Genomic DNA, 17,435 nt, shown 5'->3' on the forward strand with positions numbered 1-17,435 from the left:
TGTTTATCATAACTGATTCTGGCCCTAGGAATGACAGCGTTATAAAGTAAAGCATTACTTTAGGGATAGGGTTTTTTTCATTTCCGTGAGTGATTCTGCTCTAATGCATGGCACATTAGAGATGAGCAGAGGCGGGAGGGCTCAACACCCTGTACCAGGATTACTCACCATGCAGGCGGCCTGCACGGCCTCAGACACGTTACCAGCATTAGGCTCGCACCAGAAAACGTGGCACTCAAAGCGCTGGTTCCCCGTGTCCATGATGAAGGCAAATGTGTGGACATCCTTCCCGACACCCATGAAGGACAGGAACCGCACACGACACTCCACTAAGACTTCCTCTTCATTCTGCAGGAGACATGATGCGGCATCCAATCACGAGGTGCCAGGATCAAGCTGAGAGTGGCAGCACATAGGAACTGACATTCAGAAAGCATAGCCAGGCCGAATTCAGAAAGGACCTGTGTTTTTCTCGAAAGGCGGAACCTTGCCAAAGGTCTGAAGAGGCCCTCACTGCGTGGCTACCCTGTTCTGGAGGTCATGCTTGCTCTCAACTGCACTGCTGTCATGGGCTGTGATGTGCGTCCCATTCTCCATTATGCCATGTGCCTGTGAGTTCACTGTCAGGAGCAGCAATGCCATCTACACTTGTTACATCCAGCCCAATACAGGACACCCGGTGGCCCAAAACCCATTTGCTCAAGTAAACCCCCAGAGCACCAGAAAAAAGGGATTCACGGTATCTTTCTTCGTCCAGTGATTCTTACCCAAACTAAACAACACATTGAATCACATTTCCATCTAAAACCGTATAAAACAAAAAGCTGCCAAATCAACAAAAAGTTGTCAGATTGTTTTTTTCTTTTCTTTCTGGCAAACTGGTGTCCATCTGGGATCCATATGAGGCAGCGTAAAGAAATGTTCAGAATTCTTTCTTATGGGGATGAACACCACATCCTTTGCAAGAACCATATGCAAGTTCTGAATTAATAAACACATCCAAAATGTTGACTTTTGGATCATTAACATCTTGATTTATTAAATATTCACTCTGGTGCCTTGGGAGTGTTTAATGAGCAAAGTACGCTAGTGTGAGAGGTTGGGAAGTTTTCTCAGGAGGAAGGAGGCTGTGGTGGAGGTCTGGGTAAGGGTCAGGTAGGCAGAGGGTGGAGCGTGGAGGGTGTGGTGCTTGCGATGATGCTGGAGTGTGGAAGGGCGGGACCTGCTTGAAGAGCGGAGGAGAGCTCAGCGTGCCAGCTGGAGGCAGGCAGTGCGCACCCTGCTCCTCTCTCCAGGGTGAACTGGGCTGCTGTGGAGCAGGCTGATGACGGGTGGTCTTTCCATGGCAGGTGCTTCACAGAGGCAGAATAGAAGAGTGGGCTCGAGTCTGGGCCAGACTGCCTGGATTTGAGTCCTGATCTCATTGCTTCCAACTGTGTGACACTGGGCAAATGACTGAGCCTCTCTATGCTTCAATTTCTTCAACCACAAAACTGGGATAATTTGGGCAGAGGCCAATGTGGCCTCTCTCAAGACAGCCAGTAGCTCCTTCTGCTACCGAGAGAGTCACAGGGCTCTCCCGAATGGAAGCATCTTCTGCTTCCCAGCCCCAGATCACACAGCCCAGGCAACACTGGCGCCCTGAGAATGAGTGACTGCTAGCCTCACACTGTCACCTCTAGCAAACAGCTTGTCTCCGAGGCACATGAGGAAGACAGAATCAGGAGCACCAGAAGAGAAGTTTCTCAGACCACAGGAAAACAGGTACGCACAGATTTAGACCCAGACAAAGGGCCAAATCTTTCAAATGCAGGCCATCTTAATCAATGACGCACAGCTCCAGCCTTGACTGTGTTCCCAAGTTCCACAGAAAACCACTGTATCTTATACTCACTGTAACCCAGACATGCCAATGTCATCGCAGATTCCTTCTCACCTTTTCACTGATGACAGTCACAGTGGCATCGGCCACACTCATGTTCACTGACAGCCAATCCTCCTTCTTGGATGAGGTCATGAGATTTTCTATGGCACTATTCAGAATGTCCATTCCTAGGGACACACAAGGATAATTTAAAGTGTCCTAAAGCCACTTACCACACTCAAATGTGGGCCCAAATCACCAATAACAGCTACACCCAGACTGATCTTTTTAAATAAAAGACAGGACACTTCATTCTCATGTTTGCGCGATAGGAATGAAATACCAGCTTTTGGCTGGGCGTAGTGGCTCGTGCCTGTAATCTTAGCCCTTTGGGAGGCTGAGGCAGGTTCATTTGAGGTCAGGAGTTCCAGACCAGCCTGGCCAACACAGTGAAACACTGTCTCTACTAAAAATACAAAAATTAGCCGGACATGCTTGCTTGAACCCAGGAGGCGGCGGTTGCAGTGAGCTGAGATCACGCCACTGCACTTCAGCCTGGGCAAATGAGTGAGACTCTGTCAAAAAAAAAAAAAAAAAAAAAAAAAAAAAAGAAAAAAGAAAGAAAAGGAAAGAAAGAAAGATAGAAAGACAGAAAGACCAGCCGTTTCAGTAGGAAAGGAAGGTCAGGAGAAGCTCTGGGCACCTGGTGCTGACACGCTGGCTACATAAGCAGACCACGGCCCGTCAGCCTCTCCCCACCCTCGCTGTTTCTTGGCTCCTTTACAGTGGATCCCCCCCTTCAGAGGGGCCCTTTTGCCGGCTGCTGCTCCCAGTTTTTCTGGGGGATAGGGGTGGGAGTGACAACTTTCTGGAGGTATCATTCACACGCGATTCACTCATGTAATGTGTACAATCCAATGGATTTTAGTACATTCAGAGAGTGCAACCATCAGCATCAATTTTTTTTTGAGACAGGGTGTCGCTCTGTCACCCAGGCTGGAGTGCAGTGGTATGATCACGGCTCGCTGCAGCCTCGACCTCCCAGGCTCAGGTGATCTTCCCACCTCAGCCTCCAGAGTAGCTGGGACTACAGGTACATGCCACCATGCCCAGCTAATTTTTTAAATTTTTTTTTTTTTTTTTTTTGTAGAGATGAGGTTTTGCCATGTTGCCTGGGCTGGTCTTGAACTTCTGGGCTCAAGCAATCCACCTGCCCTGGCTTCCCAAAGTGCTGAGATTACAGGTGTGAGCCACCATGCTGGACCTACCGTAATCAATTTGAGAACATTTCATCACCCTAAAGAGAAACCCCGTACCTGGCAGGGGTCATTCTCCATTTCCCCCCGCCCCCCAGCCTCTAGCCCACGGCAACCCTTACCTACTTTCTGATTCTAGAGATCTGCCTATTGTGGACGTTTCGTCTGAACGGAATCACACAGCATGCAGTCTTTTGGGACTGACTTCTCTCATAGCATGTTTTCAGGCTTCATCCATATATGCTATAGCACACTTCAGGCCTTCACTCCTTTGTCCCGCCAAACCACACCCCACTGTATGGAAGTGCCACCCGTTATTTATCTAACTGTCAGTGGATTTGTCAGGACATTTGGGTGGTTTCGCTTTTTGACTCTCATCAATAATTCTGCTGTGAACATTTGCATACACGTTTTTGTTCATTTCTCTTGGGTCTGTGCCTAGGAACTGAGCTGCCGGTTCTAAGGTAACTATGTTTCACCTTCTGAAGAATGCCAGACTGTTTTCCAAAGCAGCTGCACCATCTTACAGCTCCCCCAGCCGTGTACGTGGCTTGCGGTTTCTCCACAGCCTTTTTTAACCCTGGTGAAGGCTCCATCTCCCAGTCTCCCTTTGGCTTGGTATAGCCCAGCAACTACATTCTGCCACCGGCAAGTGAGCTGAATGCTGTGTGTGCCACTACTGTGTCACTCCTTGACAGCGTGAAGCCTCCGCAGCCCTCTCTCCTGGCCCACCAGCTGACGAGACACGAAGCAGGTGCCCCGGCCTCAGAGACGGAGGCCTCGTTTCACAGCAGCAGAGCTCTCCCACGGCCCTGGGTCACACAGCTCTAGACTTCTGGGTAAATAGGAAATCCATGTCTGTATTGCTAAAGTCCTGTATGCTGGGGATGGCAGGTCAAAGCAGCAGGGCCTGTCTCTCTACTGATCTTTTGATCAGAACCGTTTATGTTCTCTGGCAGGTGACAGGGTGACAGCTTGATTCAAGACAAGGCACGAGAGTAAACAGCCGACCTCACCCTCCTTGGAGGGAGGGCGAACGCCTCCTGTGAGCTCCCGCACACTTGCAAAGCGGAAAGACAATAAACGATTCACATACCGACTGGTTTGTCTACAGGTAGCATGCCCAGGTACTGCACGTGGAACTTCTGCACCAGCTCAGTCTTTGGTGTTGGAAAATCTACTATAGGGAACAAAAGCAACACATCTTTCTCAGTGGTTCCAACACACATGTACACAACAGCCGTAGCTCTGCATCATCAGAATGCTCAGGACACCCCCTGTGCCACAACGCCCTGTGTTTCCGGATAGAAATGTAGCAACTATTCCACAAGAGCAGCATTACTCCAGAGAGTGGGGCTCTGTCAAAATCTCGTTCAACTTTCAAGACAGGAATGCATTTGAAAGCAGGAGGTGGCATCTCTGTGTTAAAGCTGCTACTGTCTCTTTGATGTATATTAAGTAGCAGCTTTTGGTGTCCTATTTAATTAGGTGTGGCTGATGCCCACAGAAAATGCAATCTCAAAGGGCACAACCAGAGACATAGGAAAATAACTGAGTTCCCTCAGTACTCAACTCATGTTTTCTTTCTCTTTTTTTTTTTTTAGAGACAGAGTCTTGTTCTGTTGTCTAGGCTGGAGTGCAATGGTGCAGTCGCGGCTCACTGCAACCTTCACCTGCTGGGTTCTAGCAATTCTCCTGCCTCAGCCTCCCGAGTAGCTGGTACTACAGGTGCACGCCGTCACACCCGGCTAAGTTTTTGCATTTTGGTAGAGACGGGGTTTCATTGTGTTGCAGAGGCTGGTCTCGAACTCCTAAGCTAGGGCAATCCACCCGCCTCAGCCTCCCAAAGTGCTGGGATTACAGACATGAGCCACTACGCCTGGCCCATGTTTTCTGTTTTTAAGATTAGTCAAGTATAGTAGTGGGAAGGGGAGAAAGAGGAGGACAAGGAGGTTGATCTGTAACTGGCTGAACCATCAACTGAGGTAACTCACTACCTTCAGACCAGCCCAACCCATGTGTTTTTAAACTAGCCGGGGTCCTTACCCCAGGTTGCACATGAGTTATAATAGGAAGATAGTATTCTTAGAACAAAGAACATAAAATACAAAACAAAATGAAAACAAAGGCAAAAACTAAAGACAATATTCTTTAATCTTGTCCTATAACAACAAAACTCATTCTGGCTTTGTGCCTAACCCTAGTGATGCAAAATCAACTCTGTGCCTCTGTGGGGCCCAGCGTGCGGGCTCAAACTGTGCTGAGCTGAGTGTGCTCTTTAAGGAGACTTGAGATACCAGAGAACCACGTGAGAGCCTTGGGTCCTGGACCGGGGGTACAGGGCCATAATGAAGACAGGAGGTGCCGCCGACTTACCTTGCAAAGGGACGTCGAGGTTTGCATTGGCCCTTTCCTGTAAGGAGCTGCAGGCCAGGGCTTTGGCATTCTTCCGTTCAGCCATAATCTAAGGGGGAAAAAGCACAGCTTTGGAGTGTGGGTTCAAGCCCCCATGTCTTCAGCTATTCCAGCCAGTAAAGTGTCTAGGCTGATTTCACTTCCAAGTTAGATCAGCTTTAGTCTACTGCTGAAATTCCACCCTGTATCTCTGGGCTACATGTTTTGTGGAGGAATTCTGCTAATTTTCTCTGGGGATGATAGGTGAAAAACTATTCCTCAGAGTAGCAGTCCCCTGATTGCTTGGAATGGACTTTTTCCATTCACCAGGCTCCCACCTCTACTAGGAACAACTCAAACGAGTCTCCCTGGTCTTGCATGGACCCTGCCGGCCCACAGTGGCCAGTGGCAGCCACAGCAATGGCTTCTTCCAGTGATTCCAAATGCCACCCTTTGAAGACAGAGTACATGGGTTCAAACTGCACCTCTGCCACTTACTAGCTGTGTGACCTCGACCTTGGGCAAGTGACCTGACCTCCTGTGTCTCAACTGCACATGGAGGTGATAATAGTATTTGTCTCAGACGGTAGTTCTGAGGATCACGAGTGGGTGTGTAAGCACAGGGAAGGCCAGACGGCATAAGTGCTCAGAAATGTTCCCTGCTGACATGCTTTGGCTGTGTCCTCACCCAAATCTCATCTTGAACTGTAGCTCCCTTAATTCCAATGTGTTATGGGAGGGACGTGGTGGAGATAACTGAATCCTAGGGGCAGTTGCCCCCGTACTGTTCTCGTGGTGGTAAGTCCCATGAGAGCTGATGATTTTATCAGGGGTTTCCCCTTTCACTTGGCTCTGATTCTCTCTTGCCTGCCGCCATGTAAGACTTGCCTTTCACCTTCCACCATGATTGCGAGGCCTCACCAGCCACATGGAACTGAGAGTTCATAAAACTTCTTTTTCTTTATAAATTACCCAGTCTTGGGTATGTCTTTATTAGCAGCGTGAAAACAGACGAATGCACCTGCCATTTCTGCTGTTATTCTCAAACTGCTCTAAATTGCTTCTCTTCTGTAAAGGACACCGATGCCTGCATTACTTAAGAGTAAAGCACTTTATACTCCTGTTCTCTACCAGTTACGTACGGTGCTGTGGGTTTAGGGACTGAAAGAAGCCCACCCTTTAGTGACCTCAAAAGTAACTTGGATCTTCATTCCCAGACTAAGTTTTCCATTCCAAGTGGATTGAAAGTCATTTCCACCGCAGACCTCCACTCTGCCTATCTCCAGATCCGCGCCCAGGGCAGCGAGCAAGAGGGCTGCTGACAAGAATAAAATCAAGTGTTTCCTGCACACTTATTCTGTGCCAGGCCATGTTCTGGGGGCTTTATGCCACAATATAAGTTCCATAAGGGCAAGGACTTTTTTTATTTTTCTGTTTTGGTCATTGTTCTCTCCCCAGTGCCTTTGATGGTGCCTGGCACATAAATGGCATTCCATTCTATGTGTTGCATGAATGAATGAGAAACGAAATCCAGGGAGCAGGGTGCAATGCTGCAAAAGGCAGCAACACCCCAGTCTCATCAATGCAAGAATGTGAACATGGGCTGGGCGCAGTGGCTCACGCCTGTAATCCCAGCACTTTGGGAGGCCGAGACGGGCGGATCACGAGGTCAGGAGATCAAGACCATCCTGGCTAACACGGTGAAACCCCGTCTCTACTAAAAAATACAAAAACTAGCCGGGCGAGGTGGCGGGCACTTGTAGTCCCAGCTACTCCGGAGGCTGAGGCAGGAGAACGGCGTGAACCTGGGAGGCGGAGCTTGCAGTGAGCTGAGGTCCAGCCACTGTGCTCCAGCCTGGTCCAGTGTCTCAAGACCAGTGTCCATCCTGCACGTCCCCATCATGTGAGTCAGAGCAGCAGACGGGCGTTCTTTCATTCTGAGGCTGGGGACAGCTCCCTGTCCCTGCCCCTGTCCCTCCCTCAGGCACCATGGCTTGCACCTCCTGCCTGGGTAACAGGCTGGGCCAACCCCTGGCCTGGGTTGGGTCTTGCCAGCTAAGGAGGAATTGTGGGAGTGACGCTCAGTTATGATGTCAGCCTGAATCAGAAAGGTGACATTCAACAGAAGGGATGGCAAAATTCTGCATTTAAATTCAAGAAATTAAGCAAGTCTGGGGCATGCGACAGGCTGGCTGAAGAAAACTTGTGTCAGTGTCTTGGGGGTTCGGCTGCAACCACGTGAAGAGAAATCAGGGGGTAATGTGGTTGCCAAGAACATCGAGCACCACAATAGCGTATCCATGGAGGTCAAAGGACAGAGCAGCTCCTGGTCTACTGTCCGCTCACTTTTGGAATACTGTGTTCATCTGGGGGATCCAAAAAGAGTATGCCCAGAAAACGATGGTTAGGGGCCTAGAATAGCCATGCAACCCAAAGGTGGCTGCAGAGATGGGGTGGGGGATCTGGAGAGGGAGGAAGTCAGGGGCAAGAAGACTCAATGACAGATGCTTGTCCAGTGCCTCTAAAACACACAAGACATGGCGAAACACAGCAAGGTTTTAAGTGTCTGAAGAGCTGGCCAGCAAAGAGAATGGGGGACCTTTCTCTGCTGCTACAGATGGCAGATCTCCAGTCAGTACCTGGAGGTTCCGAGAGGAAGATTTTGGGTCAACATAAAGAAGAAATCTGTAACAGCCAGAGCTGCGCAGTAATAGAACCTCCTCCTGAAAAGTAAGAGACTCCATCTGTGGGAGTCTCTGGGAGTGCAGGGCAGAGGGTGGGGGGATGTCTGCAAGGGGGCTGTTATGCTGGTGGGAGGCGGAGGCTGGACTGCTGACGCCAGACTATTTGTTCTCATTCTGAGGCTCCGTGACTCTGGTTAAGGAAGCGGGACCCTCACTAGCACGAGACAGTGACCGCAGTCTTGCCTCCCAGCTGGACAGGGAGCTTCTACGAGACACTGTGTGTCCTCAGGAAGTCCATGTGTGTTAACGGCAACCCCTAGCTCCCTGCATTTGCAGAAACCCCGGATGGTTTCTTGCCACCTCCTTTCCTGTAGCCTTTTTCTCTACCCACATTTACCTCAGGTCAGATGGCCCTGCCTCTGGAAAATCCACCTTGACCCCTTTTCCCTGTTTTCCAGGGTGTACGTATCTCTGTCATTGTTTTGCCTACCTGAGATATATATGTTTCCAGGCTGCAGGAGGGACTATGGTTCTATTCATTTTGTGCAGATGGAGTGCTACGCAGAGCGATGCCTGGCCTGCAGCAAGAATACTTTAATGACTCTGGCTGAACAATCTGCCTACTTCTCCCTGAGCTTACTGCAGGTCGATGTGCCCCCTCCTCTGCCCTTCCACGTCCCTTCATGCAGTAATAAAAAAAGAGCGAGGTGGCCCGCATTGCCCTGACCCGCCTCACCTTGGAGCAGATCTCGTGGAGACTTGTGGCAATGGCTTTTGCTGGTGTGTCACATCGAAATACATGACATTTCAAAATTCTTGTATCTTTATCTCTTGCTACATAAGCAAAATCCCTGTGCAAGCAAAATGTATCAGGACATTAGTAAGAGAAATTGATTACCAACACATACTTTAATTATGAAGTTAACTGAGCTAGCAGCCAGCGTGTCAATGGTAAACAATGTATGCAATGATTAAAAGAAAAATTAAATTTCAATAACTTCCTAACATAAAGGTTTATGACAATTAGAAATTGATTTCTGAGTAAAATACCTACAATGTGGGCTACGTGCAGTGGCTCACATCTGTAATCCCAACATTTTGAGAGACCAAGGTAAGATGATTGTTTGAGGCCAGAAGTTTGAGACCAGCTCTTGAACCAGGCAACATAGTGAAACCACTGTCAAAAAAAAAAAAAAAAAAAAGGCCAGGTGCAGTGGCATGTACCTGTAGTCTCAGCTATTCTGGAGGGTGAAGTAGGAGAATTGCTTGAGCCCAGGAGTTTGAGGTTGCAGTGAGCTATGATAGTACTACTGCGCTCTGGACTAGTCAACAGAGCAAGACTTAGCCTCTAAAATTTTTTTTAAAAAGGCTGTGCGTGGTGGCTCATGCCTGTAATCCCAGCACTGGGAGGCTGAGGCGGGTGGATCACCTGAGGTCAGGAGTTCGAGACCAGCCTGACCAACACAGTGAAACCCCGTCTCTAGTAAAAATACAAAATAAATTAGCCAGGTATGGTGGCGGGCACCTGTAGTTCCAGCTACTCGGGAGGCTGAGGGAGGAGAATGGCGTGAACCCAGGAGGCAGAGCTTGCAGTGAGCCGAGATTGGGCCACTGCACTCTAGCCTGGGCGACTGAGCAAGACTCTGTCAAAAAAAAACAAAACAAAACAAACAAAAATTAGCTGGGCATGGTGATGGGCACCTGCAATCCCAGCTACTCGGGAGGCTGAGGCAGGAGAATCGCTTGAACAACCCAGGAGGCAGAGGTTCCGGTGAGCTGAGACTGTGCCACTGCACTCCAGCCTGGGTGACAAGGGCGAAACTCCCTCTGAATAAAAAAACCTACAATAACTTCAAAACCCAGTCTGTTGAACTCTTGGAATCTCTAACAACCCTTAGTGCAAACTGAATTTCACAGAACCCTTCTGTCTAGTGTAACACCGTGTTATGATTAGAGAACACAAAGGCTTGAGGAGCGCATGAATCGCATGATGATATAATGACACAGACCGTGGTGCGAACAATAGGCGCTGATGTATACACATGTGCACAGACAACAGGCGCTGATGTATACACATGTGCACAGACAATAGGCGCTGATGTATACACATGTGTACAGACAATGGGCCAGCCCACGGCTGACTGAGACAGCTGAAGGGCAATCACAGGGAGTCAGAACACAAAGAGACACCATGGACTGCAGTCCTATCAAAGGCCTTTGATTGTGTTAAACACATCTCAGACTCCAGATCTCACAGCGACGGCAGCGGCGGCGCATTATTTACTGTTTGCTCAGACACCTCGGTCAGCATGCCGCTGATGTTGGGTGTTCGCGTTTGTTCTACTGATAAAAAGGATACTGACTGTGACATCACTTGGATTCAAAACAACCATGCGATACGGCTATATTTCTTAATGTTAACACTGGAGGACAGCAGTTCAAAGATGAAAGTGTTTTTACATATATATATATATATACACGTTATATATATGATATATATGTTTTATATGATATATATACACACACATACATAAACCCAGCTTTACCCATCCAGGAATGGATCACAGTGATTTATATGCATCTGATGCTAAGCCAGGATACTGTCTGGGGATATAACTACAGAGGAATTTTTAAGCTATTTCTCTCTCTCTTTTTTTTTTTTTTTGAGACAGAGTCGCGCTCTGTCGCCCAGGCTGGAGTGCAGTGGCCGGATCTCAGCTCACTGCAAGCTCCGCCTCCCGGGTTCACGCCATTCTCCTGCCTCAGCCTCCCGAGTAGCTGGGACTACAGGCGCCCGCCACCTCGCCCGGCTAGTTTTTTGTATTTTTTAGTAGAGACGGGGTTTCACGGTGTTGGCCAGGATGGTCTCGATCTCCTGACCTCGTGATCCGCCCGTCTCGGCCTCCCAAAGTGCTGGGATTACAGGCTTGAGCTACCGCGCCCGGTCCCAAGTTATTTCTCTTAAGGTAAGACCTGGCAGCCTTTTCATAGACTATGATGGATACTTTCCCCAAGATAGCCTTGGCAGCCTTGGGAAGGGACAGGGATTTACAATGGCAGGCAACTGGCCATCGTGAAGGTCCGGCTGGAAAACCCTGCCTCACAACCTCACCTCCCATGCCCCAGGCAGCCCTGCAGTGAGCTCCCTAAGCCCAGGCTCCAGCTCAGCGGCACCTCACCTGGCTGCCCCATGACGCTTTAACCACGGGCTGTCCACACATGACCTCAACATTTCTCCTCCCAACCTCCTCCTGCTTCCTCACGTTCTAGCTCAGTCTCTTCCATGCTAGAACCGGACTCCCCCTGCCTCATGGGCCACATCCAATCCCCACGTTCGTCCTGTTTCACCTCCTGGAAATTTCTGGCATCCATCCCTCCATTTCCAGCCCCCCCACCATGCAGCCATTCTAAGCCACTCCTTGCCTCCCTGCCTGTGCTCAGGTCATCTCCATCCCCTTGCCAGGACTCAGCTAAAGATGGGTGAGAGCCTGTAAGGTTCCTCGCACACACAGTACATACACGGGGCACCACAAGTGTCTACGTGTGTCTTCTCCTCAACACTCTGCAGCTCCATGAAGACGACTGTGCCTAACTCATCCCAGCGTCTAGTCCAGGCCTGGCGTATCGCCGCTACTAATCAGTGTTTGCGGGCTGAGTGGAAGCGTGGGCCTGCGGCACACATCCCTCCTTCCGGTTGGGAAAGTCAGCTCAACGCTCAGGCCTAACGGGTTCCACGACGGGGCTGGAGGGTGGGCTGGGGCAAGGCACTGGGCCTAAACTTTGAGGGGTGAGCACAGTCTTCTCCACACTGTGGTCCTGCGGCCTTCCCATCCAGCCTCAACCACCATCAAGGCACACATAAGAAATGGGCAGAAGACATCCCATTTGGAGATCACACTCAAGGGATGCCTTGCTTCTGGTTCTCCTCCCTAGAGGGTCCTTCAGAAATACACCACCTATCCCGGCACACAACTCCAAGCCTTCCAACTTCCATGTGCAGCCGCCATCTTCCTGCTGCCAAATCTCCCCAAAGCTCCCTGTGGTCAACCACACAAAGTTCAAAAGCCTCTGGCTGGATTTTAAGAGTTCCAAAATTTGTCCCACCAACTTTCCAGCATGTTCCTCCCACTGCGCAGCACTCCCCACTGCTCCAGAAGAGGTGGGTCTCGGTGTCTGCTTGCAGTGCTGTCTCCCCTCATGGGGTGGCCAGTGGCCCTCCCCAAACTGTCCAGTGCACGCCAGTCTACTCATTCTGGCCCAGCTCCGCAGTCCACCTGGTCCTCTGGCCCCAGGACCCTGCTTGTATCTGAATGTCCACGGTATTTACATTCTGTGCTACAAAGAAGAAGAGGTCGTTATATCTTTTATAGTTACTGCTACAGGTGTCACCTGTGTCTGTCTTCTAAGTGATAGCAGCAGCCAGAAGGGCCAGGCAATGAGATTCTGGCCACCCACACTCGAGTCTCAGCCCTGTTTTCACTTAGCTATACAACCCTGGGCATGGAATTGGACCTCATCTTTAAGTGAAGGGGCTGAAAACCATGATTTCCAAGTCCCTCCCTGACTCTGACATTGTCTGATAGAAGCTTCCAAGATCCATCAGCCTCTCCACAGGGGCTGGCAGGCCCCAGAGGGCAGCATCCCAAGGTCACCGACAGGCGGATGAACTGACCCTGGTCAATAAGCAATGGATTATTCCTATCGAACTTCGGCTTTGTGCCCTCTGTGCCTCGGTTCTTCCATACGCAGCCTTTTTAGGCTTAACTTTAAAAAATTATGATTATTAATCTTCATTTTCCTCTGGCACAGAGGAAGGTGACTGCTGCCTTAAGGGCAACCATCTGGAACCCACAGCTTCCCCAGGGAGAAACTCAGCAGCCTTAGGCTTTTTTGGGAGGAATTCTCACAATATTTTTTTTTTTTTTTTTTACAGCCTTATCTTTTGTTGTTTCCTCCCAGGTAGAGGCTAATAGATTAGGGAGGCAGCAATCTGTCAGTCCATGATGGTGGGTGAGTCTGGTAACTAACTCCCTCGAGACTTCATCACTTCCCAGGATAAAAGAGGTGTCTTCTCATTGTGGAGGTTAAGAGATTTGTGCATTTCCCATTTTACTCTCATGTAACATATCCCGAGTCATCCTAAAACAGCTGAGATCTGTAAGAGACAGCGAGGCCTTTCTTTCAGGCCTAGAGCACAAACCGGTGGAGCGACTTCGTCTATGGACAATGAAATATACAAGTGATCGAATTTCATTGATTTAAGACGAAATCCAAGCATCACTTGTCTGTGTGAAAAGCCTGCCTTTTTGGCACCTGACTTCTGAAAAGGGCTGCTGCAGGAGAGTCATGATCCCTCCCCGCATCCCAGGAACCTGTGGCTATATTCCCTTACATGTCAGCAGGGGCTTGGCGGATGTGATCAACGAAGGATCCTGAGATGGGGATGTTATCCTGGACTGCCTGGGTGGGCCCGCAAATTCACAAGGGAAGGCGGGAGGCACTTTCTTCCTAAGCGAAAGAACAGGAGGCAGGGGCCAAGGAATGCAGGCAGCCTCGAGAAGCTGGAAAAGGCAAGAAATTGGATTCTCCCCGAGAGACCCCGGAAGAAACACAGCGCGGCCAACACCGGGATTGACACTTCTGACCTCCAGAACTGGGAAAGAATCAAGTGGTGTGGCTTTAAGCCACTCGGTTTGTGGTCATTTGTTACAGCAACAATAGGAAATGAATGCAGCTGCCATTTGGATTTTATGGTGTGGTATTCAAGACTGATATTTTTTAAAATATTCAGTTCCTTAAAGGCTGGGCGCGGTGGCTCACATCTGTAATCCCAGCACTTTGGGAGGCCAAGGTGGGCGGATCACGAGGTCAGGAAATTGAGACTAATCTGGGTAACACGGTGAAACCCCATCTCTACTAAAAATACAAAAACTTAGCTGGGACTAGCCTATAGTCCCCGCTACTGGGGAGGCTGAGGCAGGAGAATCGCCTGAACCTGGGAGGTGGAGGTTGCAGTGAGCTGAGATTGCACCACTGCACTCCAGCCTGGGTGACAGAGCAAGACTCCGTCTCAAAAAAAAAAAAAAGAAAGAAAAAAAAATCAATTCACTTCTAGCTGGTATTATGGATCAGGCACCAGCGAGGCAAATTCAAACAGCTGAGGTTCCAGCCTTGCAAGCCTGTCTAATGTTACAGACGGGTAGAGAGGTTTGAGCTGCTGCTTTAAGTGTAAGAAGGACCTCATCACGGTAAGAAGGCAGCAGATGGTTCAAAGAACATTGAAACAGGTATGAGCAGAGGCATGGAGGTCAGAAGGCCCCACGAGTGTTTGGGAGACCTCCTGGCTGTCCTATGTGTGTGCCCCAGGCACTGTGGTGAGGCCCAGGTGCGGCTGCAGGGGTGCTATGCAGGAGTCTGTACTCAGTTTACAAAGTGCCTTGTGTCTTGCCAGGACTGACCCTTACTCTGAGCCATCCCAGTCTTGCAATATTACAGGTGACCCCATGTGATTTGTTTGCTGGGACAAAGCCGGCCAAGGGAAGGAGACCGCTGGGGGCCACTGCCGTGGTCCAGCACAGGGGGATGAACAAAGTGCAGGCTAAATCAGCAATCTGTGAGAACGGGGCAGAGGAGACAGATGGAAGAGGTGTTGGAAGGATGGCTGGCAGGAGTGGCAGATGTGTGAGAGATGTGGATGAGGGAGGGGATTAAGAATAACTCTGAGGTCCCTGCTAGGATAGCTAAGCACCCCATCACTGGAGTGGGGGAGGAAAGGAAGGCCGGTTTGGTGCAGGAAGCTGATGAGCTCCAGAGTGGACACGACGTGTGGGGTGCTTGTGCTTGAGAAGCACCAGGTGACAAGGCCCACGAAGCAGGTGGGTGCTGGGACCCTGCGCTGAGGCCTGCGGCCTGGGCAGGAGACATGGATCTGGGAGTTGGATAAAGTCAGGGGAGCACGTGAGAGTGTGGAGCATGAAAAGACAAAGCTGGCTGGGCGCCGTGGCTCACGCCTGTAATCCCAGCACTTTCAGAGGCCAAGGCGGGTGGATCCCTTGAGGTCAGGAGTTCAAGACCAGCCTAGCCAACATGGCAAAACACCGTCTCTACTGAAAATACAAAAATTAGGTGGGTGTGGTGGCACGCACCTGTAATCCCAGCTACTTGGGAGGCTGAGGTGTGAGAATCGCTTGAACTCAGGAGATAGAAGTTGCAGTGGGCTGAGATCATACCACTGCACTCCTGCGTAGGCAAACAGAGTAAGACTCTATCTCAAAAACAAACAAACAAAAAACATGTCGAACCAAGGCCTGGTGACGAGGAAAGACATTTAGAGGCCTTGTTGAGGCAGGAGGTCCAATGAGAAGGTGGAGAAAAAATTGCTGGGGAAGAGGGCAGGAAAAGCCCAGGAGAGGCTGGTCCCAAAGACATCAACGAATGGGGGTTGAGGGAAAGGGGTAGAGAGTTTTCCAGAACAGTAGGAGACAGGGCAGGTGGTCTCAGCCACAGCGAGGTCTGCAGTGACCTTGGCCTCCTGGACCCTTTCCTGGGAGAAGGAGTTTGGGGCCACAGCCTGAGGAGTACAGGAGTTAAAAGAACAGAGTTCATCCCTCTCTCTCCTTTCTGTTTTTTACTCTTCTCCTTCTGGAACTTTCCAAACACACATGAAAATAGAGAAGATAGTAAACAAACTCTATGTCCCATCAGCTGGCTTCCACAGTGATCAGAATGTCGCCAATTAGTTTTTTACACAGCTGGGTTTTTTCCCCAATCCCAGTGTTATGATGCTAAAAGCCACTATTGTCATATGTAAGAGCAACATGATATTTCCTAGATTTTCTTGTATTTTGAGGGGGATAAGAAATTGCTTTGTAGTAAACACACCTCCACACTCAGAGTGTTCCTGACAAACTGTGCAAACAAACTGGTGGGATCAGCTCAGGCTGAGCATGTGAGGTGGGGAGGAAAGAGTGTGCCGGGTGCCACATGGCCATCAGGCGTCAGGCAGTCAAGCAGGCAGGGTCCGTAGCCAGCTCTGTTGCTGCATGGGACATGGGGGCTGGCTGGTCCACTGCAGGCACCTTTGAGGAGCCTTCAGGTGGGAGCCCTTGAGGTCTCTCCTTCCATTAGCACTCCCCACTTCCAGAGCACAAGGAGGGTCCCATCTCAGATGGGATAGGAGCCATACTCATTAACTGGGGGCCTCACACAGCCACGCAGGCTCCAGGCTTCAGCATCTTGTCTGTAAAACCACACAGCTGGTCCAAAAGATCTCCGAGGGCCAGAAAGAACATGGCTCCCAGTTTTTCCAACAGCTTCTAGATTTCCAGGAACCTGTGATTATCTGAAATTCTAACACCTGCAATCATCAGACACGATCTGTCTGACACTTGGCAGCAAGATCCATTTCTGCCCTCTGCTCCAACTCATGCCATTCCCTAGCCATTTACAAGGCTAGTCCAGGAGCCGTCCGCTCCCCATACAGGGAGTCTCACTCCACTTAATGTCTGCAGTCATGAGAATCATTGCATTTTCTTTTATAAGCCAGGAAGTGGAAGGCTTATAGCTATAGTTTCTTGTGTCTGTTCTTTAAATGGTGACAGAAGCTAGTACCAGGAATCAAGTACCTGTTGCCACCTGCTTACTGAGCCCTGCTGTTTCCAACTCTTTTCGTTACTGTCTTTTTTGCTGTCCTCCTCAGTAATTACTCCCCCAGAGGACCAGGCTAGAGTTTTGCTGGAGAAAAATGACAGTGTTAATACATCTTATCTGACGGCCTCAAATTTCTTAATTAAAAAAATAGAAAGGACCAAAGATTGCTTTTATATATTCTCAGTTAAATAGTATTCTCATCACACAGTAGGATCTTAATCCATCTTTATGGAATGAATAAATGATTCTTTATTCAAGCGGGCTCTATTTATTATTATTATTATTATTATTATTGTTATTATTATTATTTTGAGACAGATTCTTGCTGTGTCACCCAGGCTGGAGTGCAGTGGCATGATCTTGGCTCCCTGCAACCTCCACCGCCTGGGTTAAAGTGATTCTCATGCCTCAGCCTCTTGAGTAGCTGGGATTACAGGTGTGCACCACCACACATGGCTAATTTTTTTTTTTTTTTTTTAGATGGAGTCTCACTCTGTCGCCCAGGCTGGAGTGCAGTAGTGCAATCTCAGCTCACTGCAACCTCCACCTCCAAGGTTCAAGCAATTTTCCTGCCTCAGAATCCCAAGT

At 49.5% G+C, this 17,435-nt stretch overlaps 1 protein-coding gene across 7 annotated transcripts in view; it reads right to left on the reverse strand.

Moving 5' to 3' along the window:
* Positions 1-17,435, reverse strand: part of APBB2 (amyloid beta precursor protein binding family B member 2) — a 423,550-nt gene that overhangs the window by 9,616 nt on the left and 396,499 nt on the right. For all 7 annotated transcript variants that reach the window (XM_033214066.1, XM_033214071.1, XM_033214070.1 and 4 more), the window contains 5 exons: positions 8,935-9,049; positions 5,497-5,584; positions 4,217-4,300; positions 1,937-2,052; positions 169-348 (listed from right to left, as the gene is read on the reverse strand). In XM_033214066.1, the coding sequence (XP_033069957.1) occupies positions 169-348; positions 1,937-2,052; positions 4,217-4,300; positions 5,497-5,584; positions 8,935-9,049 (583 nt within the window). The remainder of the gene's footprint in view (positions 1-168; positions 349-1,936; positions 2,053-4,216; positions 4,301-5,496; positions 5,585-8,934; positions 9,050-17,435) is intronic.

This window comes from Trachypithecus francoisi, unplaced genomic scaffold, assembly GCF_009764315.1.
Source record: "Trachypithecus francoisi isolate TF-2019V2 unplaced genomic scaffold, Tfra_2.0 Lachesis_group1, whole genome shotgun sequence".
NCBI lineage: Eukaryota > Metazoa > Chordata > Mammalia > Primates > Cercopithecidae > Trachypithecus > Trachypithecus francoisi.